The 25405-nt window shown below is 43.3% G+C and overlaps 1 protein-coding gene across 2 annotated transcripts in view; it reads left to right on the forward strand.

Annotated features, from left to right (window-relative positions):
• The first annotated feature begins 8264 nt into the window (after positions 1-8264).
• The window catches only part of BMPER (BMP binding endothelial regulator), a 207164-nt gene continuing 190023 nt past the window's right edge, over positions 8265-25405 (forward strand). Inside the window, exons 1-2 of one of the 2 annotated variants that reach the window (XR_014474987.1) lie at positions 8265-9952; positions 11387-11472. Coding sequence is in view for 1 of the 2 variants with exons in the window: in XM_083188458.1 (XP_083044584.1) it covers positions 9826-9952; positions 11387-11472 (213 nt within the window). In the remaining variant the exon portion in view is untranslated. The remainder of the gene's footprint in view (positions 9953-11386; positions 11473-25405) is intronic. The other variant, XM_083188458.1, reaches the window with a different exon arrangement.

Genomic DNA, 25405 nt, shown 5'->3' on the forward strand with positions numbered 1-25405 from the left:
GTGCAATTTCTGTGGGTGGCCCTGGAATGGCAGCAGCTTCTCTTCTTCCTCTTAACCAGGCTCAGGCAGCACAGCAGGAGTCTGTCACCTGAGTCACATGTAGCCACGCCCCTTCCAGGACCCGTGTAGCCCTGCCCCCTCCAGTCCTGTGTAGCTGCGCCCCCTTTCTCTGTGTTCGGGAGAGGGGAGGAGAGAGCACGCAGCACCAGGACACAGGCTTCTGATCCAAGGCTGGCAGCCTGCAGCCTGGCCTTGCAGGACATTTGAGCGAGGGGAATGGAAGGCAGGATGGATGGAAGGCTGAGCGGGGGGCTGGTGGGCCTTGGGGCCCCTCAGGTCGATGGGGCCCGGGACGGCTGTCTCCCTTGACCCCCATGTCACCGGGCCTGTATATACCAACAAGAGACCCGGCACTGGATAGACCAACAATCAATCTTGCTCCGTTGCAATAGGGCAACTAGAGGAATATACATTTCTAATTCATGTGGCACTCAGAGACTTCAGCTTGAAATAAACACTCCACACCAGAAGTTATCAACGTATCATTTCTAAGGAAATGTCATCAGGATACAAATGTAAGATAAAAGAAACGCTCACCATATACATTCACCATGTGTAGGAGGCGCAAATCTCCCAGTCAGCGGTATGCCGGTCACACCCTGATGAAAAATGTGTAATAATATTTGAAACGTTGGTATATCTGTGTTTCTGTATATCTGTGTGACTGTGTCTCTTATTGGAGTGCTGCTCATAATCCAACACTATATATATATATATATATATATATATATATATATATATATAAACCCAAAGAAATTGCAGGCGTCACTCAGAGGCTTGTGGTGAAATGTCAAGGTGCTTTTTTGTGCCAAGATGTCAAGATGTGAATAAAAAGCACCTTGACATTTCACCACAAGCCTCTGAGTGACACCTGCAATTTCTTTGGGTTTATATCTCGCCCAGAGACAGGCGATCGGAATGGCTCCAGAGCAAGTGACTCCTTGAGGAGAGTCTGGAGTGCCGGGACACGGAGATTGAATATATATATATATATATATATATATATTACTATGTAGCAGGTCCGGCACTCCAATAATGTATACATTTCAGTGACGTGCGGTGAGGACATTGCCTGGGGAGGCACTCAGCTCCCCGCACTACGGGCACCGGCAGCAGGGGTACCTGCGGCAGCCTATCCCCCCCCCCCCCCGCACTGCCGCGGTCGGGCACAGGCAGCAAGGGGTACATGCGGGAGACTACTCCCCCCCCCCCGCACTGCCGCGAGCGGGCACAGGCAGCAACGTATACATGCGGCAGCCTCTTCCCCCCCACCGCACTGCCGTGAGCGGGCACAGCACAGGCCTTTTCCCTTCCCCCCCTCCCCTCCCGGGCGAACTCACCTGTCCTCTCCTCGGCGGCGAACAGTCCTCTCCTTGGCTGTGGCTTTCTCCCAGCAGCGTCGGACTCCCCGCTGGCCGCGCTGCTGCATCCTGTCCAGGTGGGCCCTGCATGTGTGTGATAGGACAGCGGATCCAGCACTGGATCCGCTGGCCCAATCACATCTGGGGGCGTGCATTCATACTGGTGCCCCTGTCATTGCGGCATCAGTATAAGTGCCGCTTTCCCATTAATTTTCAATGGGCTTTCAATGCTTGAGTCTGATGACAATGCGCGATCATTGAAACAGTGCTGTGAAACGTTACGCGTCCTCCGACCTTTTCATACCCCCACTATCCACGTCGTCGTGGAGTTGAGTTTAGATAGTGTGGCGAGCGCAGCTAGCCACCGAGCCCAAAGCGTGGCGAGCCCCGCGAGGGGACACGGATTACTTTACATGTATTCCGCGTCCCCTTGTGGGGCTCGCTGCGCTCACCACGCTTCGGGCTCAGTGGCTCGCTGTGCTCGCCACACTATCTAAAATCAACTCCACGCCGACGTGGATGGTTGGGGTATGAGAAGGTCGGAGGATGTGTACCGCCGCCCCTCGCGGGCGGCGAGGGTTGACGTTGATAGTGGGGATGGCCTTGACAATGGGGGTGCATTTAGCATTGTAAGCACCCATCAGGGTGCTTGTACAATTAAAAATCGCATTGCATCGCATTGCATCACATCGCATTAACATGAATATTGCATCACATCGCACACATCGCACACCACTAAGTATGGTATGCGATGGGCGCCGTGCTAGGAAACATGTATCTAACCTCGTTTGGCAATTACAGTTCTTGACCAGGTTTGCACACACTGTAGCAGGTATTTTGGCCCACTCTTCCATGAAGTTCTCTAAATCTATCATGTTTATCAGATTTTCGATTGGGTTGAGGTCTGGAGACTGGTTAGGCCACTCCAGGACTTTGAAATGCTTCTTACGGAGCTACTTCTACTTCAGATCCACATCTGAAGAAGGACCATAGTTCCGAAACATGTTATGAGGATGCCAACACGCTGACGGGAGGAAACTGAGTAACACTCTGGTCTCCATCTAAGCCTGTGCGGTGGTGCGCACCCATATGCTAAACCCGGGACTTACCATCTTTTAGCACCACAGCCCACCGCACCACCTTTGAATGGTGAGACAGAGCCTTGATTGCCCCCGTCACTTTCATGGTTGTATGCATTTTATAATATTGTAACAGCCTTATTGCATTTGCACTTCATGAAAAATTCTGTTTTCATGTGTAAATTGTTTTATGTCATGTTTTAAATGTCTAAATAAATCTTGTCTTCTGGTTATAAAATTCCATTCATTTGGGTCCAGATAATATCCACTGTACTGTTATAAGCGCTATTTTTGGTGACCACTCTATTCTTTTGGAGCTACCTCTTAGCTGCCCGGGCGGTATGTTTGGAGTCATTGTCATGCTCGAAGACAAAGCATTCCATCTTCAATGCAGTGTTTTTAGCCAAAATCTCAGGATACATGCCACTTATCATTCTTCTCCCTCTAAACATGGTGAGTGGAGATTATTCCAAAAAGTTCTATTTTGCTCCCATCTGACCACATGGTGGCGGCGAACAGTCCTCTCCTTGGCTGTGGCTTTCTCCCAGCAGCGTCGGACTCCCCGCTGGCCGCGCTGCTGCATCCTGTCCAGGTGGGCCCTGCATGTGTGTGATAGGACAGCGGATCCAGCACTGGATCCGCTGGCCCAATCACATCTGGGGGCGTGCATTCATACTGGTGCCCCTGTCATTGCGGCATCAGTATAAGTGCCGCTTTCCCATTAATTTTCAATGGGCTTTCAATGCTTGAGCATTTCAATGCTTGAGTCTGATGACAATGCGCGATCATTGAAACATTGCTGTGAAACGTTACGCGTCCTCCGACCTTTTCATACCCCCACTATCCACGTCGTCGTGGAGTTGAGTTTAGATAGTGTGGCGAGCGCAGCTAGCCACCGAGCCCAAAGCGTGGCGAGCCCCGCGAGGGGACACGGATTACTTTACATGTATTCCGCGTCCCCTTGTGGGGCTCGCTGCGCTCACCACGCTTCGGGCTCAGTGGCTCGCTGTGCTCGCCACACTATCTAAAATCAACTCCACGCCGACGTGGATGGTTGGGGTATGAGAAGGTCGGAGGATGTGTACCGCCGCCCCTCGCGGGCGGCGAGGGTTGACGTTGATAGTGGGGATGGCCTTGACAATGGGGGTGCATTTAGCATTGTAAGCACCCATCAGGGTGCTTGTACAATTAAAAATCGCATTGCATCGCATTGCATCACATCGCATTAACATGAATATTGCATCACATCGCACACATCGCACACCACTAAGTATGGTATGCGATGGGCGCCGTGCTAGGAAACATGTATCTAACCTCGTTTGGCAATTACAGTTCTTGACCAGGTTTGCACACACTGTAGCAGGTATTTTGGCCCACTCTTCCATGAAGTTCTCTAAAGCTATTTATTTATTTATTTATTTATTAGCAGTTTCTTATATAGCGCACACAGATTCCGCAGCGCTTTACAGAGAATATTTTGACCATTCACATCAGTCCCTGCCCCAGTGGAGCTTACAATCTATATTCCCTACCACATGTACATGCACACACAGACATTCTAGGGTTAATTTTGTTGGGAGCCAATTAACCTACCAGTATATTTTTGGATTGTGGGAGGAAACCGGAGTACCCGGAGGAAACCCACGCAAGTACGGGGAGAATATACAAACTCCGCACAGTTAGGGCCATGGTGGGTATTGAACCCATGACCTCAGTGCTGTGAGGCAGTAATGCTAACCATTACACCATCCGTACACCATCAGCTATCATGTTTATCAGATTTTCGATTGGGTTGAGGTCTGGAGACTGGTTAGGCCACTCCAGGACTTTGAAATGCTTCTTACGGAGCTACTTCTACTTCAGATCCACATCTGAAGAAGGACCATAGTTCCGAAACATGTTATGAGGATGCCAACACGCTGACGGGAGGAAACTGAGTAACACCCTGGTCTCCATCTAAGCCTGTGCGGTGGTGCGCACCCATATGCTAAACCCGGGACTTACCATCTTTTAGCACCACAGCCCACCGCACCACCTTTGAATGGTGAGACAGAGCCTTGATTGCCCTGGTCACTTTCATGGTTGTATGCATTTTATAATATTGTAACAGCCTTATTGCATTTGCACTTCATGAAAAATTCTGTTTTCATGTGTAAATTGTTTTATGTCATGTTTTAAATGTCTAAATAAATCTTGTCTTCTGGTTATAAAATTCCATTCATTTGGGTCCAGATAATATCCACTGTACTGTTATAAGCGCTATTTTTGGTGACCACTCTATTCTTTTGGAGCTACCTCTTAGCTGCCCGGGCGGTATGTTTGGAGTCATTGTCATGCTCGAAGACAAAGCATTCCATCTTCAATGCAGTGTTTTTGGCCAAAATCTCAGGATACATGCCACTCATCATTCTTCTCCCTCTAAACACGGTGAGTGGAGATTATTCCAAAAAGTTCTATTTTGCTCCCATCTGACCACATGATATTATCCCAATCCTCTCTGGATCACCCAAATGGTCACTGACAACCTTTAGACAGGCCTGGACATGTGCTGGCTTAAGCAAGGAGGCCTTTTGGGTGCTGCAGGATTTGAATCCATAGTAGTGTGTTACTAATGGTAACCTCTGTGACTGTGGCCCCAACTCTCTTGAGGTCATTGACTAGGTCCCCCCGTGAAGTTCTGGGCTAATTCCTCATTGTTCTCAAGATCATTGATACCCCAGATTGTCTCTTACAGTTGAAGTGTACCTATGATGGAAATTACAGACCTCTCTCATCTTTTTAAGTGGGTCAACTTGCACAATTGGTGGCTGTCCAAATACTTTTTTTGCCCCACTGTGTATATGTGTATATATATATATATATATACAGATCGGGTGGGGATCCGGCTCTCCCTGTAGAGAATTAGCTGCGCTGGGTGCCCGCTCCTTGTATAAGTGATACAAACAAAGGTGGATGGGAGTAGCACTCCACGCGACTTGGAAAAAATTACTCTTTAGACGACTGCGTGCAGACAACGTTTCATTGATCTTTAATGATCAATTTCCTCAGGTCTAATGCTATTATAAAAAACACATACCTTTATACACCCTGGTGCAGTGGCGTCTTCCGGGAACGGGACCTCTCCCCCGGCCGGCTGGCGCTGTAAACTGACGTCACAATGAGTGAGTCATTCAGTGTGCTCCCATCACCGTGGTAACATATAAACAACAGGCAAAACTCCGTCAGCTAGCGCTGCGGATACAACTGAGCGGCATGTAAAAATACATCTGGTTATTAGCGGTATCTGGAAAACGCTGCTACAGCCTGATATACTGACACTTGTTAAATATAAACTATAAAATATAAACCCGCATGTCCCTACTAGTCACCTCAAGATGGACTAAGACAACATATAGCAGAAAGATATATTTAGCAGAGCAGTAGTTAGTTAGAAAAAGCACATAGACACACGGACAACTCATGCATACTGTAGACTAGAAATTTAATAGCAGTGAAGTATTAGATAAGAAACCATGACATACCAGAAATCACATACAGCCAAAGTAAGAAGAATTTAGAAAGCAGAAGAAGGTAGGTGAAGAACACAGAGACATGGACAGAGGTACTGTAGGGATCATATATATATATACCACACACACACATATGCAGTCTGTAAATTTATGGAAACCTGATATCTCTCACACACGACACACACTATGTATTATATGTTGTGTGTGTGTATGTGTGTATGTGTGTATTATCATGTTTGCACAGGTTTACAGACAGCAGGAGACTGATACATGAATGATAAAACAAACTATTACAGATAAGTGACCTGGAATTTCAAATATGCACTATCCGTATTTGCACAAGAAATGGAATAGAGCACAAAAGCGTTGATAAGAAGAGTGACAAGTTCACATCATAACCACATGCATCTATGTGTATGTGTTTGGGGTTATACAGTGTATATATGTGTGTGTGTGGGGGGGTGTTTTTGCAGAATTTGATCTCCTGACAAGACCCTGAGAGGACTGAGGGAGCAGCATATGATCCCACATTAGCAGCATTCTAGCACACTGCTACAGGTCCTTATGCCTGTGCTGCGACAGGGAGCCCCAACCATGGCTTTATATACAGTGGCAGCCTGGCACAGTGCTTACAAACCCCATGAATGTATATACAGCGGCAGCCTGGTACAGTGTTCGGAGTCCCCATCCCTGTATATAGTATAGGGCAGCAGCCTGGCACAGTGTTCGTAGTGCACATGCCTGTATATACACATGGAGCCTTCTTCAACTAGCATTCTCTGAAGAGCCCCAATTAAAGGGATAGATGAGGATGGATGGATCTATCTGTACAGCAACAGCCTGGCACAGTGCTTGGGGTCCCCATGCCTCTATATACAGCGACAGCCCAGGACAATGCTCAAGGTCCCCATACCTGTATACACAGCAGCAGCCTAGCACAGTGCTCGGGGTCCCCATGCCTGTACAAATAGTGACATCATGGCACAGTGTTCAGGGTCCCAATGCCTGTATTTACAGCAGCAGCCTGGCACAGTGCTCAGGGTCCCCATGCCTGTATAAATAGCAACAGCCTGGCACAGTGCTCGGGGTCCCCATGCCTGTACAAATAGTGACAGCATAGCACAGTGTTCAGGGTCCCCATGCCTGTATTTACAGCAGCAGCCTGGCACAGTGCTCAGAGTACCCATGCCTCTATATACAGTACAGCGACAGACTGATACAGTGCTCGGGGTCCCAATGCCTCTATATACAGCAGCAGCCTGGCACAGTGCTCAGGGTCCCCATGCCTGTATAAATAGCAACAGCCTGGCACAGTGCTCGGGGTCCCCATGCCTGTACAAATAGTGACATCATGGCACAGTGTTCAGGGTCCCCATGCCTGTATTTACAGCAGCAGCCTGGCACAGTGCTCAGGGTACCCATGCCTGTATAAATAGCAACAGCCTGGCTGGCACAGTGCTCGGGGTCCCCATGCCTGTACAAATAGTGACAGCATGGCACAGTGTTCAGGGTCCCCATGCCTGTATTTACAGCAGCAGCCTGGCACAGTGCTCAGAGTACCCATGCCTCTATATACAGTACAGCGGCAGCCTGATACAGTGCTCGGGGTCCCAATGCCTCTATATACAGCAGCAGCCTGGCACAGTGCTCAAGGTCCCCATGCCTGTATAAATAGCAACCGCCTGGCACAGTGCTCGGGGTCCCCATGCCTGTACAAATAGTGACAGCATGGCACAGTGTTCAGGGTCCCCATGCATGCCTGTATTTACAGCAGCAGCCTGGCACAGTGCTCAGAGTACCCATGCCTCTATATACAGTACAGCGGCTGCCTGATACAGTGCTCGGGGTCCCAATGCCTCTATATACAGCAGCAGCCTCGCACGGTGCTCAGGGTCCCCATGCCTTTATATACAGCTGCAGCCTTGCACAGTGCTCGAGTCCCTATGCCTGCCCTGTATATACAGCAGCAGCCTGGCACAATACTTATGCTGGGACACGGAGTCCCAGTAGTGCCTGTCTGTATATACAGCAGTAGGATAGATGGAAGGTGGACACTCGTGTTTCTCTCCTCCCCCGTGTCTCCCAGACGTGTACTGGGTGGAGACAGCAGGCAATGAATGAGTGGGATGCTCTGTGTGTACCTCCTCAGAATAACTATAGGACTAATGAGCTCCTTTGAGTGACTGGCTGCCAGTGGGAGGAGGCGGTGCAGTGAGATGAAGGCTGGGGTCAGACTGTCTCGCCTGCATTAGTCTCTCATCACTGTCTTATCTGACCCTGATCAGGTCATGGCTGATGCTGCCTGTCGCCGCTGCCTGCTGCTGTCTTACCCGGCTCTTATGCCGCACATCCCCGAGAGCCAGCAGTGTCATGCAGCCACCACCACAGCTGCACACATCGTATGCACATCGCTGAGTATATGCATGTACACAGACTGTACTATTACCGGAGATACTATATGCACCCATACTGTAGCAAGCGATTATAATGCTGTCGTCATGCAGTAGCATAGTAGCTGGGAATGCGCACCCCCCATACCGTGCACGCTTCTGGGGAACAACCAGACATACCAGCAATGCTGTCTCTCCAGAGATAGCCTCCGGCCGATTGTAATCTGTCCAATGTATGTAAATGGAGGGTGAGCAGAAAGCCGCCCGCAGGTATAGATCATCCAGCATCATAACCCGGAGGGTGAGAAAGGACAGGGATGAAGCTGTAGTCTGGGGCAGCAGCAGCAGCACCCAGCATCATACTGCACTGTGCTGGCTCTGTCTGCCGGCTGCGGAGGGTCCCGGTACAGCAGAGCCCAGCGTCTAACCGCAGAGACGGGAGGAGAGCTGCGGATGGGATCAGTATAGGCACGGGCAGGCTACCCCGGGGAGGAGAGATGCGGATGGGAGCAGTATAGGCACAGACATGTACGGGGGGAGGAAAGACTTTAGGCTAAGCTATACAGCAGATCCAGCGTTCGTGGGGTCACTACGGGGACTTACGGGTCATGCAAGGATACACTGTACAGAAAAGGGCTGCTTGGTGGAGATACACATGTGCCTTCTGATACATGAGCTTATGTGCTGATACCATATACATTACCATCCAGGATCTGCAGTGCATACAGCAGCTTGCCATTGAGCACCTGGCCAAAGTGTCTCTGTATAGAGATGTTTTAGGTGGTGAGCCATGATGCTGTACTGTAGTACCGAGCCTCGCATTGCCCTGCTAACTCTATACTTCAGTATATGATAGAGAGAGGGGGAGAGAGAGAGAGAGAGAGAGAGAGTACCTGGCCAAAGGTGCCTGTATACAGATGTGTTAGGTGTTGAGTCATGATGTCCCATTGATGGCACTCAGAGAGAGTGTATTACAGTAGCGTAGGGCAGCATGGCAGTGCCCACATGCAGTCACTAGGTGCCCCCGTGTGTGATAACCAGCTGGGGACCCAGCCAGTGTCAGCCTGCAGCAGCAGCTCTTTGTCTCAGGTCTGTGACCTCCCCTCTCTGATGGCTGAGCATGATAGGATCAGGGAGATCCGTGCAGACTGGCTCCACACATCTAGCACCAGCAGCCGCCTCACTGCTATCAGACTCAGGAGGATTTAGTGTTAAAAAAAACCCCAGGAGGAGGAGGGGTGGTGGGGAAGAAAATAAAGGAAACGGAAGCCAACCAGAAGAGTAATAGTAGCAGCAGCAGCAGCAGCAGCACCAGCAGGGGGACCCTCCTCCTCTGATCACCCCGGCTTGTCCTGCTCACTGCACACTCATATTATATAGGGAGCTACAGCCTAGGGAGCCGGAGACTGGAGGACTTATTGGGACCATGCATTCCTGCCTGCCCTGTACCTTGCCCATGTGTGCCACTTCTCCCGGGATTATCGCATTCACCGGCTGGATTCTTCTATTCACTACCTTTGTGCGAATATCGCTGGGATCCTCATTCCTGACAGGTAATGAGGCAGATGCTCTATGACAGATGACACAGGCACCGGCATTCCGCTATACCCCTGTTGCTGGAATACACTTATTAGGGTGGTAGGGAAACAATTTGATGTGTGTATGTTATTTTATTTATTTTGTATTGGTTTTGTAATGGTCTATATGTTTTTTTATTTTTTTATTTATTTCTGGGGCACCATTTAAATTGGTCCAGAGCCCGCACGCAGACTGTTACAATGCCACATCATTGCTGAGTACTGGATTGTGTATTTTAGTTGTTTTATTGCACTAAGAATCTACAAGCAAGGCATTGGGTTAAAAAGATTTGCCATGACATATGTGGTGCCATTTCTAGTTATTAGCTGTGTAAGATCAGATCCAGGTGCCCCTGTGGTTGGCATCACTGTGCCCAGTCTCATTTCACTGGGAGAGTGACATGTGTTGTACTCCGGGTACTTGGATAACAGTATCTGTACCCATTGCCCATACCGTATCTCACCCCATCACCTGAGAAGCAGTTGTTGTCTTATATAAAAAAGTGGAATTAGTGCTGGCTATAATTACATGTTTGCAGGCAGGTGAACACCAAGCTATTGGTAGGACATATTTTAGTGACACCTGGTACATAAAAAAAAAAAATAATAATAAAGGTGAACTGTAGAAAAGGCAGGCAGTATTGAGTTTCAAAAAGTGATCCCAAACGTAGATAATACTAAGCTGATCATAGGAGTAGGGAGGAGTAGCAGGCAGCCTGTATGGGGTACATCCTCACTCCTGCTTTTGAAAAATGAGCCATTGATGGAGTGTAATTGGTGATAGATCAAAATGTCTCATCTTAGTAGATCACCTCTGTCCTAAATACCTTGTCTTTTCTTAACTATACCATATGCCTGTATAAAGATAGATGAACAAAGACCAACATGTAATAACTAGACACAGAGGTTTTTTTTTTTCTTTCGACAGGATGTCTTTTTCCAAGTAATTGAAAGTTACCGCAGATCAGTCAACTTGGCTCAGTGATTAGAGCTGTCGCTAGCTCTTCGCACATCCTTTTTATTACGCCAGCATCTGCTGCATAACCTTATATCATACATAAACCTAACTGCATTTAGCTGCTGGTATATGACATTTACTACAGGTTAAATGCTTTTTGTTTATTTGTTTGTCTGATGAGTTTCCAAGGATAAAGGAAATTGGATTTGTAGTCGAGAGCCATAGGAAGTCGTGTCTGATTCACTATCGCAGAATTTCGGGGGCTTTTGCTCCAGTTTATCATAAATAGCTATCGTTTATATAGTGACACATACAAATAAGCCCCGTGTACACGTGCTGGTGCCTAGTGTTTCTGTGCTATTATAGGCATTTACATGAATAGAATAACTCATTTACATAAAGGTATATAATTTTTGAAGCAATTTGGGTCATTTTGGTTTTTTTCTCCTAAGGCTCTGTGGCAAAATGTGAAAATGAAGGGGAATCCCTGCAGATTCCATTCATCACTGACAATCCGTGTATCTCCTGCCTGTGTCTGGTAAGTGAGAAAATATGATTGTATTGCTGAATGCCCCGGCTGTTAGTGTTACCTACAAATCCCAGCAGTTCTAGCCTGTTCTATTTGTTCCTGCAGTAATAGGTGCTCAGCATTGCCAGGGATAATCTGCATGGAGTATTCTAGATGAGCATAGGGAGCACTCGATGTTGATATTGTTGTTTAATTCTATTTAAAATCAGAATTGTTCCTCTTATCACATTGATCTTACATGTTTCCATTGGAATTTCATTTGTAAAAATATATGTGAATTAACTTGCCAGAAGATCTCATTTGTTGCAATTAAGTATATATATATTCTTTCATTAATTACCTATTGGTTACATTTTATCTAATAGAATTTGGTGGTATTTAACTTTTTTGTTCATTAAATATGCAACATTTATACAACTGTTTTAATTGCAAACTACTGTTTATCTTTAGCACTGCATTACTGCAGAGGAACAATTGAAAAAATAAAGTTATAATTAGTATTCAAGTTAATTTTTGACTTTAACCTAATATAAATAGCATCTGAGCATTTGATGAGAGCAGTCATGATAGGACTAGTCTGATTTAAACACTGCACAGGGATTAGAGATTTCAATCTGGAAATTGGTGTAAATAAGGTTTTGGTAACACAATATACCTCTAAGCTGTTTTTTCTGGTTTATCCTTATGTAAGCTATGTACCTGTCTCAAAGTTAATTCCAGTGATCATTTAAATAAATGAATCATTTCCATCAAAAGACTGTAATGATCTAAGGGATAAGTCTTTGGACAGACACTGTATTTCATGAAAAAGGCACAATTTATGTTATTATTTTACACTTTAATGTTTATGTAGTGTCTCAATTAGAGTTTATTTAGAAAAATATACATGTCGAGATGGTTTTCCTGTTGGTTACTGGCAGTTTTAATTTCAAAAAAATTGTCATTTTGCTTAATTTCTAAATATTGTTGTTATGTTTGTAATAACATTGCAAGTTAGAATATAAACATATTATATTTATGTTACAGCATACACATAGTGAGATTGGATTACACATTCACAGTGAGTTAATTAATTAATAATTATAATAATAATTATACTTATCCATTACATACCACATACACAACCTGAAACTTTTAACACGTGAGATGTGTTGTGAACCTTGACACACATCACATAATGCATCTTTATGGAAAGTCTGCAAAATTCACACATTAGATCAATTTCAATATTGATATTATGGAAAGACTAACTCCTAAATTGCTTCTCTTAATTAATGTTGGTACAAATCCCTAGCTATTTTGCTTTACTTTGGTTTCAAATAAATGGCTTATTAATGTAATAGTTAATTTGCTTTAATGCTTGGTTAAATGTTCTATGCCAATTTTCTATATCCACTTAATGTGCTGTAAATAAGACATACATCACACTACACCTGAATGTATTGATCTTTTGGTTAATCATGTGCCATGTAATCAAAGGATGTTTTAGCTAAGCTGTTACACTTATATCACAGAATAGCATACTTTTTATAGTAACATCTTAACTGGGCACATACAGCCTAATTCAGCGATTTACGTGAATTCGATACTTAAATAAATCGCTGATGTTTTATGATCATGTGCAGATCCCTTTCTGTTGCTTTGCTAGCAATGTCCCCAAAGCTGCAGGTTGGACCTGTTTTCTGGATGTGCTGAAGCCAGTGGCTGCGTCCTTGCACACAGGTTCACTAGCAGAATGATTTTGCTGGACATCTTGAATAAGGTCAGGGTTACTGAGATAGCCAATGCCACACAATTTATTCAATGCTACATCTTTAGAAACAACAGTAGATTATAGAAGCCTGCTGTACAAATATGCAGTGGCTGTGTCAGTATAGTATAACTATAAACTTTAGAAAATGAACTATCCAGTGCTAGTATACTATATATATGTGTATGTGTAGGGGCAGTACGGATGGTGTAATGGTTAGCATTACTGACTCATAGCAATGAGGTCATGGGTTCCATTCCCACCATGGCCCTAACTGTGCAGAGTTTGTATATTCTCCCCGTACTTGCGTGAGTTTCCTCCGGGTACTCTGGTTTCCTCCCACAATCCAAAAATATACTGGTAGGTTAATTGGCTCCCAACAAATTAACACTGCAATGTCTGTGTGTGGGTGTACATGTGGTAGGGAATATAGATTGTAAGCTCCACTGGGGCAGGGACTGATGTAAATGTTCAAATATTCTCTGTAAAGCGCTGCAGAATATATGTGCGCTATGTAAGAAACTGTTAATAAATAAGAAATGTGTATAAAACAAGTACTTTATTGTTCTTTTGATCATGTAGTTAAATATATGCACAGAACAACCACATTCATTTATCAACCTAAATGAAAAATATAGGTATTTCTAATTTAATGGATCATAAAACAATTGCTTTTGCTTCCTTTAAAAAACATCAGTGGAGGCAACCATATTGGTTTCCTAGTCATAAAGAGGTACAAATGTCCATTGAAAGGTAATGAAACAGCGCCACCTAGATTAACAGTGCAAACTCAATAAAACGAAAAACAACTAAAAAAAAAAACTGTGCATAAAACAAAACATCCGCCTCTAGCCAATTAAATAGAATTTGGCTTGCAATAACCCATGTAACATAAGTTAAAGAAGTTTTGGTCCATAGGAGAGGAGATAATAAAAAGTGGAGTTTTGCACCATTTATATCCTAAAGCCCTCATACACATTAAAGGATATAGTGAAAGATACAGTATCACCCAGAAAGGTGCTTCTAAACAATATATTTCACAATATCGTCTAGTGTGTACACTCAATATCATTAACGATAAACGCTTCCACGCATTGTTAATGATTATTATTATCATTTATTTATATGGCACCACAAGGGTACTGTAGAACCTGGCAATACATAGAGCAAAAAAACAGAAAATATCTAATTACAGTACAAGGCAAATAAGGACAAGTACTGTACATGGTAAATAAAGACAGTTTCATCAGGTGACTGATGCAGTTATCATGGTGGCAGAGATATATTCTAAGATACGCATACAAGGAGAGAGGGCCCTGCTCGTGAGAGCTTACAATCTGATTGATGTCTGCTGAACATGCAGGTCAATTTGTCTTTATAGCCAAACAACCCGCATTTTCAGTGGGTACCGGTGATGTCACTGAACAACATCGAATATCGATATCATTTGGTTTGTATGCACAATATCAGGACCCGCGGTCCCTATCGTCTAGTGTGTATGGGGCTTATCAATAATATAATAGTATTATGGCAGTGTTTGTAAAGTTCATAGATGAAAATAATACACAGTAATCCTTTGTGCCAGAATATATGACATTGGTTTCCCATTGCATAAAGTTCAGCTTTGCGGGGAGAGTTACAGTTTTCAGTGTTTCCAGCAGGTGACTTGAATAAACTCTTGTTATCAGTCGCAACAAGCAATGAAAGTAAACACCCAGTAAAAGCACACAAATACTGTGTAAACTTTGAATGTACTATAACAAAATATACTACTTTTCAAGAAATATTCACCTTGAAGTTAGGTACAGATACAATATCTCTGGTATAATTACAAGGCACTTATCTACATTTTGTGATATAATACACACCTTTGTGGACATGGCAGTACTTTCCATAAACAATAGACTTTATATTTAATCAAAAATGATTAAGATTATATAAATTGACCTTCAGGATTTTTTTTAACCCATTGGGGCAATTCTATTTTCAGCAATCTGCACCTCTGCTTGGTTAAAGGGAAAATGTGCACTGATTGTTACTACAAGGTTTCTAAGTTAACTGTATGCCCTAGTAGAATTATGCAATTGGTATATGTACCAGTCATAGGCAACCACTATCACTGTCGGCAACTAGTATGGACAGTACATGTAAGCAGCGCTACTACTGATGGCAACTGGTGTGGGCATTATGTACAGATGGAGCCACTCTCACTACCCCTTCCGCCAGAGTTCGACATAATTGGGCACGCGCACACGAGACACTCACACGCCCCATTCTCTAAAAAAAAAACTGCAGCTGTCTCCCACCACTGCCTGTCTCCCCTGCTCTCCCCCCGCACTCTGCCCGCTCCCTGCCTCTCTCCCTGAAGCAGAGATGGGCAGGAAAGCAACCGGTCCCCGGTCCCCGCCGGGGGGCATTACATATAGGCAACGCTACTACTGTTGGGAACTGGTGTGGGTGCATTACATATAGACAGTGCTACTACTGTCGGCAACTGATGTGGGCTTTATGTATAGGCAGTGCTACTACTGTGGGCAATTGGTGTGGCCTTACATATAGGCAGCGCTACTACTGTCGGCAACTGGTGTGGGTGTTATGTGTAATCAGCGCTACTACTGTCGGCAACTGTGGGCGTTGTATATAGGCAGCGCTACTTCTGCTGGCAACTTGTGCGGGCATTATGTATAAGCAGTGCTACAATTGTCAGTTACTGTGGGCATTATGTATAGGCAGCGCTACTACTGTCGGCAACTGCTGTGTGAGTTATGTATACGCAGCGATATTACTTTCGGTAACTGTGTGCGTTATTATTATTATTATTATAATTTTATTTATAAGGCGCCACAAGTGTTTCGCAGCGCCGTACAAAGGAACAATACAGGGAGACAAAACTTGGCATAACATTGAATAAATAACAAAAATACAGTACAAATAAAGAGCACCACAGTTCAATACACATTACAGCTTAAATGTAAGTTGTGAGGACCCAATCATACAACTAGAGGCTTGAGGCCAATGATGGAGATGAGTATGAAGATGGTCACTGAGTGTTGGAGTAAAGGAGAGCTGTGAGTGAAATGTGAAGAGAAGTGGGCTTTGACAACAGGAGGGAAGAGGGCCCTACTCGGAGGAGCTTACAATCTAGTAGGAAGGGGAGACAGACAGATTACAAGAGGTGCAAGCGAGGGGGTGGTGGTTAGATAGCAGGATGTAAACAGGAAACAGGCAAGGGGTCGGAGAACCAGCTGGTTTATGCAGTGGAAGGGTACGCTTTGATGAATAGGTGAGTTTTCAGTGCCCGTTTGAAGCTTTGCAAGGTCGGGGAGAGTCTAATGGAGCGAGGGAGTGCGTTCCACTGAAGGGGTGCAGCACGGGCAAAGTCCTGTACTCTAGCATGGGAAGCAGTGATCAGGGTGGAGGAGAGACGACAGTCGTCAGCTGACCGTAGAGGGCGGGAGGGTGTATGAATGGAGATGAGGTTAGAGATATATGGAGCAATGGAATTAGAGATGGCCCTGTATGTGAGTGTGAGGTGTTTGAAGAGGATTCTGTAGGGGAATGGAAGCCAGTGCAGATTTTGTTGAAGGGGAGTAGCAGAGTTAGAGCGGCGGGAGAGGAAGATAAGCCTGGCTGCAGCATTGAGGACAGATTGGAGAGGAGCTAGTTGGGATTGAGCGAGGCCAGTGAGAAGAGCATTACAGTAGTCAAGCCGTGAGATGACTAATGAGTGGATGATCAGCTTAGTTGCATATAAGCAGCGCTACTACTGTTGGCAACTTGTGCGGACATTATTTATAAGCAGCACTACTATTGTCAGTTACTGTGGGCGTTAGGTATAAGCAGTGCTACTACATTGGGCATATGCAGGAATATTCAGGGCATTATGTGTAGCATAATGTGTGTCATAATGTCATATGGGCATTACTGTGTGTGGTATATTGTATAAGGGGCATTACAGTGTGTGAAATAATGTGTAATTGGCATTACATTGTGCTGCATATTGTGTAAGGGGCATTATGATGGGTGGCATAATGTATAATGGGCGTTACTGTGTGTGGTATAATGGGCACATTATGCATATTATGTAAGGGCCATTATGATGTGTGGTATAATGTATAATGGGCATTAATGCATGTGGTATAATGTGTAATGGGCATTACGGTGTGTAGCATAATGTTATGGGCATTATTCTGTTTCCGGTACTTCTATGTGGCCATGCCCCTTCCCCATGAAGCAATGCTGCTACCTTTTTGCTGCATCCCTTCGGCGCACACTGTCCCTGACTGGTCTATTCACTGATTCCCTTTCTGGCACAGGGCTTCAAAATGCCTTGTTACGGCACTGGTGCTGTGTTTTGTGAATAAGATTGTGCTACTGTGTGGTGTAATTTGGAATGGGAGTACTATTGTGTGGCCATGCCTTTTTCTTGCGAGACCACACATGTTTCTTTCATGTGTGTTGTTCCTTTGTAAAATATGGGAGGGTGCAAATTTATGGTTTGCAGGAAGGCAAACTGTCTGGTTCCTGATCTCTATAGAATTTTTCGGGGAATAATCTTCAAATATTCAATGATAAATGGGCTCCTATAAGAGTTCAATAAAAAAACAAATATTTCTATAATACATGACAAAAAATATATACTCAAAATTATAATACTGAGCACTGTAATCAGTTACTTACAAGTGGTTTTCTAGTGCTTGTGACAATCATCTTGCTCATTAACCAGTAATAGCACCTCCCATTCGCCACATGCACATAATCGTCTTTCTCAGCTATATATACTGTATGTCTGTATCCCATCTGTATGGGTTCACAATTGCCCAACACACCCTAACTTTGCTGTGCCTACATTAGATCGGGTTGGGATCATTTAGTCTACAGCATGATGGTCGAAAGTCATTAGGTCGACACCATTAGGTCAACACCATGGAAAAATGTCGAAATGGGAAAAGGTCGACATGGTTATAGGTGGAAAGGTCATTAGTTCGACAGGTCGTTAGTTCGACAGGTCATTAGTTCGACAATGTCTAGGTCGACAGTCAAAAGGTCGACATGGGGTTTATCACAGTTTTTTTACCTAAATGTCAACACAGTCGACATGGACACAGTTTAAAGAGCAACGCATCCCCTCGCATCGCTCGCTGTGCTTGCAATGCGTCGGGCATGGTGCTTCGCTACACTCGGCACACTATTTTATTCTGCCACTACGCCCTAGTGGATGGTAGGGCATGAAATACTGCCTGTTGGCACATGTCGGCTCAAAAAACAGTGAAAAACCCCATGTCCACCTTTTGACTGTCGACCTAGACACTGTCGAACTAATAACCTGTCGGACTAATGACCTGTAGAAATAATGACCTTTCGACCTAGAACCATGTCAACCCAGAACCATGTCGACCTAGAACTATGTCGACCTTTTCCCATGTCGACCTAATGGTGTCGATCTAATGACTGTCAACCATCTTGCTGTAGACCAAATGAACGCATCCCATTAGATCATCCCTTCTCTCCCTCTTAAATTCCAGAACTGCATATACTGTATGTGGTGCTTCTGTTTTCTGCTCATGCAATGAACACAAGATACACATTGATCAATTATACTCATTTTGCGTTAGCTACAATGTGTGAATTCAAGATTTAGTCAAAATGCAACCAGTATCCAGAGGGAAATACACATTATGGTCATTATTGACTGGACTGTCATTCATATCAGATACAGTTAGCATAATTCTGAGCATATATAGGTCTTCGAGCATGAATGACCATACCCCACCAGAACCACACATGCACAGAAGAGGACACATTTCTGCTCTTCTGGACATACATGGTTCCAGCACATTTCTAGTAAAGCCCTGATCTCCATGCATGCTCAGAAGAAGCCTCTACTCCATGTATGGCCAAACTGGTCCTGGAGATCTACCAACGGTCCACTTTTTCAAATTCCCTAGCTGGTGCACAGCTGTAGTCATTACTAACTGCCACATTTTCAAACATGTGCTGCATTAATTCCTACTATAGATCCACAGGTTGCTTGAAAAACATGAACTGTTGGTAGATCTTGAGGACAGGTTTGACCACCCCTGCTCTACTCTCTTCTGAAATGGAATGGATTAACTGGCATTGCAGGACCGCAAGCACCATGGTGATTGATACAGTGGTCTAGGTTCTGAAGTAGTGTGGACAAATCCAGGAGGCATGGCCACACCCCTTCTTAAATATGATAAGTATGCCTAAAATTTTTTTATTCCAAAACGGGAAAATTCCCTTATCCAGAATGCTCGTGGTTCCGAGCATTTCGGATAAGGGATACTCAACCTGTGCTCCCCCCAAAAAAAGCATTAGACTTTACTGAGGCAGTTAAACATTGAGTTGATTCCTTTCCCTTGCACACTTATCATTACAGCCCTCCTTTCCCTTAAGGCTGAAACTTATGTGCTTAAGTGACTACTTTCACTTTATTGCCTTCCAATTATGTCTTGCTACAGTATGTTGAGTCTTAAAATAGCACATCATTCAATATATTGGTTACAAGCAAAAGATGACATAACAATACTTGGCAGGCTGACACTGAATGTTGTGTTCCACATGACCATTGCAAATATGCCTGTGTCTATATCTGTTTCTATAGCTTGATTTATGTATCTCCCAAAGAATGCTCATGGAGTCAATTGTATGAAACAAAATATTTACCTTTAAGGTCAATCCTCTCAATTCCCAAAAAGTGCCAGTATTGTTTAAAATAGTAACATAATACATACATTCATCACTCACTGTTTGTCTGTTAAGAGACAAAAATGTCATTTCTATAATAAAGTATCAATCATTTGATGCTAAATTCTGTTTAAGTTAGTTTTTAATGCACAAAAAAATAAATATTTTACCACATTAATTGAGACTCAACTTTTTTGTTAAATATAATATAAATTAATATTGATTATGGAATAAAAAAAAAAACAATATAGTGCTGTAATATGATAACATGAACAGTGTCAGACTGGGTCATGAAGGGCCAACCAGGGAACAAAGTTATTGGTAGCCCACTTTAGGGGTGTGGCCAGTCTCCAGAGGGGTGTAGCCAACTGCCACAGAAGTTTGAATAACCATTACAGAGTAAATAGTATAGTACAATATAACAAATACTGCTAGTGCATGCATGATAATGCACCAGATAAATAACAGCAATGCACTGTTTAAGATATAGCATAGTCATGTGAAATATAATGTAAGATATGTATAATGCATAATTCATGTACACAGTCTGGAACTTGATCCCTGTAATTGAAAGTGGGGGACAGAGGCAGTGGGGCTCACCGGAGGTTGCCCCTGAGGGCCAGTCTGACAATGAATATGGACAACATTTGGTGAAGGGTGACAAGGATTAGGTTCAGTTTGTACAAAGAACACATAATTCATATTTTTTATCAACTGCAGAGTCGCAAAGAAGCGATTGTACGATTTTGTGTCATTAAAATTCAAATGTGTCACGCATTTGCAAGATTCAAATTCTGCAGGGTTTTTTGCACTGCTCAACCTGCCTTAGCTAAGGCTTACACGGGCTAGCCATTGGATGGAGATGCTTCTGTTTCTACCACTATTTGGGGCTATGTTGAGTTATATGACTGTATGAATTTGTATCACAATATTAAGTTGATGGGGTTTGCTGAAAATTGTACTTTCATAACAGCTGGATAACCACAAACTGCCTAAAGTTGGGCTGTGTGAGGGCTTATCTATTATAATTCTCTGTCGATCTGTCTAGCACAAATGTGCACAGCATTTTCTAATCTGTGTGCCACGTCGGGAAATAGCTCTCATTGAAGGGGGACATAATAAATATGTATTTGCTTAAACAATTTCAAACCTGTGTCCATGAAATTACATTATCACCTTGAAAAGTTGGCAACGACTTTCAGCTGCTGATGTGCCCTATAGATGCAGAAGTCTGATCACACTCTGCATCTTAATGTTTGACCATGTTTCCATCAGCCCGACATATTACAAGTAATGTTGGGACATTACGACTGATATGAGGCTCATTCTAATGGCCGGGAGTGGATGCAGTGGTTGCCTGCTCTAGCCAGGTTGGAAATTAGAATGAAACTGAGAACACTACACATGTGAGAGGTCGGTACCTTACTTATTGCACCACCCTCTTCTAATCATGCTTTTTTATTTTGGACACAAAGCTTTTAATTTTTATTATTTTTCTATAGTTATGCTGAAAGCTGCAACACTTGTATCTCCAGTTTGACATTGAATTGCACAACATTTTGGAATTTGATTTCAGTACAATTCAACCATTGAAAGCTATGACGGCTTAGCAATTTATTAAGCAAGTACGTAGACTTGGGAGCACTGTGAAAAATGTGATACGAGTCTGTCAGCCAAGTTCCCTTTGAGTAGGTGCCCACAATACAGGTACAGATGATTGTCACAACTGTAATTATACAAGTTAGGGATGAAGTTGCAACAGAATTTTGCGCAAATCAATTCAGCAGTAGAACAGGTTATTTCACATATGCACAGAGTTGCGAAGAGACAATCTTATAGTTTTGCTTCTGTTTGCCATATTGTAGGAGGGAGTTCTGAATTTGTTTAGTTTGTATTCTGCTTTTGTTGAATGTATTGCATATAGTTGATTGAGAAGCAGTGGTTTTCTATAATGACTATACCCATTGCATTTACTTACCTTCTGGGCAATATTTCTAAAGTAGCACCAAGTTCCCAAAGTTAACGTCCGATATATGGGGCTTGCAGACCAGATTCTTTGAATTTATGAACTTTTTTACACACGATAAATAAACCTATTAGGTATTCAATCTTGTCAGAATGTTTCTGAGTCAGAATATCTTCCATTTCCTACATCAATTCGACAGTCAGAATTACATTTTCCTACCGTCGGAACCGTTCCAACAGTCATAATGGCCGTAGTTTGTCTAAAACGCATAAAGTGTGCTGAGTGCATCGGTAGAGGAGCGAGGCACCTGGTCAGAAGCATGGCGAGAGAAAAGATCCATACGAGGGTCCACGTGCAGTGGTGTCAACAGTGATGCAAAAAAAAATCGAAAAAATCAGCCTTTAAATTCGTCAACCTTTTACGTGACAACTTTTTTCTTTGCTGACCTTTTTCATGTGTGGACCTTGTGCATGTCCATCTTTAGGGATCGACCAGTTGACTGTCAACCTAGACAGTTGTGAGCTATCCCATGCCCCTATGACTGGGGTAGCCAACCCTGGTCCTCGAGAGCTACCAACAGTGCATGTTCTGCAGGTCTCCTCACAGAATCACAAGTGAGCTAATTAGCTCCATCTGTGTATCTTTTGAAATGTGTCAGTGATTAATGAGTGCAGCTGTGCAGCAGCTAGGTTGTCTGTAAAATGTGAACTGTTGGTAGCTCTCGAGTGCTAGGGTTGGCTACCACTGCCCTATGATATTGTGGTAGCGAAAGGTTGATATTGTGATAGCGAAAGGTTTTATCAATTAAGATGTGAAATCTTTTGTGGGAGTAAAAACTTGTCAAATAAATTCCTGTTGTAGAACAGGTTCCCGTTGTCATCTATTCCTCCCAGTGGTAGCCACTGGAATACAACTCACACAACAGCACTCCCTAGTGCCTAAGACCTTTTTCCAGATCTGTTCAGACTTTTTTGCCAAGTCTTGGCAGCTGGGAAAGTAGTGAGAAAACAATACATTGTATTTCTATGCACCTCACGTCCTTTCATTTCTGTGTTTCCTTTTGGATGCTGGCATTCCTCCCAGTGGTGGCTGCTGGAATACAGCTCACACACCAGCACTCCCTAGCACCTAAAACCTTTTTCCTAATCTCGTTATCATCTGCATGGCCATCGGTAAAATTACTACCATGCAGTACATGTCCCTAATGTTAGCTGTGCTGAGGAAAGTTCCATTAGAGAAGGATAATGGAAGAGAAGTCTGCAAAGATCCATCTCCTCACCCTTCCTGCAAAGTACAGTAGACCAGGAGAATGTGGAAAGTCTAAATATAGCATTGATTTAGTGAGGCTACCTCTGAATTTATCTCAAAATTGAAGAATGTTAAATGATAACAATTGAAGAATGATAAATCTGATCCGATTGCTTTACCCATTGAAGGTTTGAGCAATGCAATCAGGATTTGTAAATTTAAATTATACTAAAATAATGGGAAAAGAACACAAAATATCCATTTTCACATAACATTTTAGTGAAAAAAAAAATATTGATAAATAGGCCCCTATAAGTCTGAGCCTGACAACCACTAAGACATAAGTTTTGCTTTGTTACATGGGAATTATTCTTTATTAGTTTCTTGTTGTTGCCATTTGCTCCTTTTGTACTTTGCTAGCACAGGTTCACATTCTGGCAATTATTGGCAATCAGTAGTGATCACTGATATAGAGTTCTTTTTGTATAGACAGCAAAAAGACTTTCATGAGCAAGTTATTTTTTGGTATTGGAAGTGATAAATATACTGTACCACCTAGTGGCAGTCACATTTCCACAGGATTCATGGACTGACACATAACAGATCCTATAGACCGAAGAGCCCATGAATAAATGTATATTTTCCATAACTGGCCATTTATTAGGTGTCTGATAGGGCTGCCTAATATTCAATGAGTTTGCCTGCAAGAACTGTTGGCATCTTTAGATGACTCTGGCTCCACTCCGACCTGTGGGACGAAAGCAATGGTGCCAAACAGTGCTTAAGAGCGGGTGATTTGCTCCAAAAAGCATCAACCTCCATCCCCTCAAACAATGTTGAATTGCTCTGGTGATAAGGATTCCCCATAGCAACACACAGTGAGTTGGATACTACCAGGCATGCTCAGTCATGATTTTGCTGTTAGGGCATGCTTGGATTTGTAGTTCCACTGCAGTTGTAGTGCCGCAAGTTGCCTGCCCATGAATACGCATCGGCTGCATACATATATACTATAGATATGTAAGGAATCTTCTGTTTAGTAAAACCTTCTAGTTGCTGCTACATACAGTATATGGCAGCATGTAACCACTATATCAGTGCCTCATGTCTCAGAAGTATCGCTAGTTCCTAGTTATCTGATGATGAATATTGGGATAGCCCAGAAAAAAAAGTTGCCCATGGTGTGGGCAAATGACAAGTACAGATTTTTTTGCTGCACAGACTGCTGTCTGGTTTTCAGTAGATGTTATTCATTTTTGCATCTATATAAACAATTATAATGTGGGGATATATCTGTTAACATAGGTTTGTTTAGGTCTCATTTTTCTCATTGCATTCAGCTTCAACCTTAGCATCTAAACAAAATCACAAAATCAAAGCAAATCACTTGGTGATGGATCTGTTTGTAAAATGAGTGGACTAGAGAGCGCCGAAAAACATAGCATCCTCCAGTTCAAAGCAACAGGCAGGGAGTAAACCTTTTGTCCATAATTACAATGCAGAGTGTAAGCAAACCCACTGCAAATAGAAGAGTAATGATAGCTTTGCATAAAAGATCATTTTTCACTTAGCAGACCTGAAGCAAGAAAGGGAATCTAACCTCATCATGCTTGGATGACTGTTATTTTTAGTTGTTTGTGTTTTTGGACTTGCCGAGTACTTAACTGTTAAACATATAAAAAACACTTATGTGGTTATGTTTCTATTGTATCCTTTATTACAAATGCTTTGTGATTTAGAGAACTGTAGGCATACTGGTAATATCATGTTAAAATAAACATATACTGTTAAGATTGGTTTGTATTAATATTATTTTTGTAAAAAATGGGCAAAAGTTATTTTACGAATTTAGATTGAAAAAATATATATATTTATGGCGGAGCTGCCTTTTAGCTTGCTTGTGAACCTCTGTTCAAGATTATTCTTGTAATAAACATTTCCTTGCTGGTGATCAAGTCATGGCTATGAGGCCACATCTTATGTAATACACTACAGAGGCGTAACGCTGGGAGGAAATGGTGTCATCTGCCGCTGGGCTCCTGCTCCCAAGGGGGCACCTCTCCTGCCAGTTTGAATCAGTTCATTGAAATGAGATCGATATCTCTTCTGTGGCTGACTTCCCCTCATAACATCATTTTTGCAAGTGTCACAACCTGTATTAGAACCCATGACCTTTCTTACTGGAGATATACACCTTACTGTTGAGCTATATGGGGGGCACCAATATTTATCTTGCCTCCGGGCAACTGGGGCAAACTTACACCATT

The sequence above is a fragment of the Crinia signifera genome, chromosome 5, assembly GCF_055691185.1.
Source record: "Crinia signifera chromosome 5, ASM5569118v1, whole genome shotgun sequence".
Classification (NCBI taxonomy): Eukaryota; Metazoa; Chordata; class Amphibia; order Anura; family Myobatrachidae; genus Crinia; species Crinia signifera.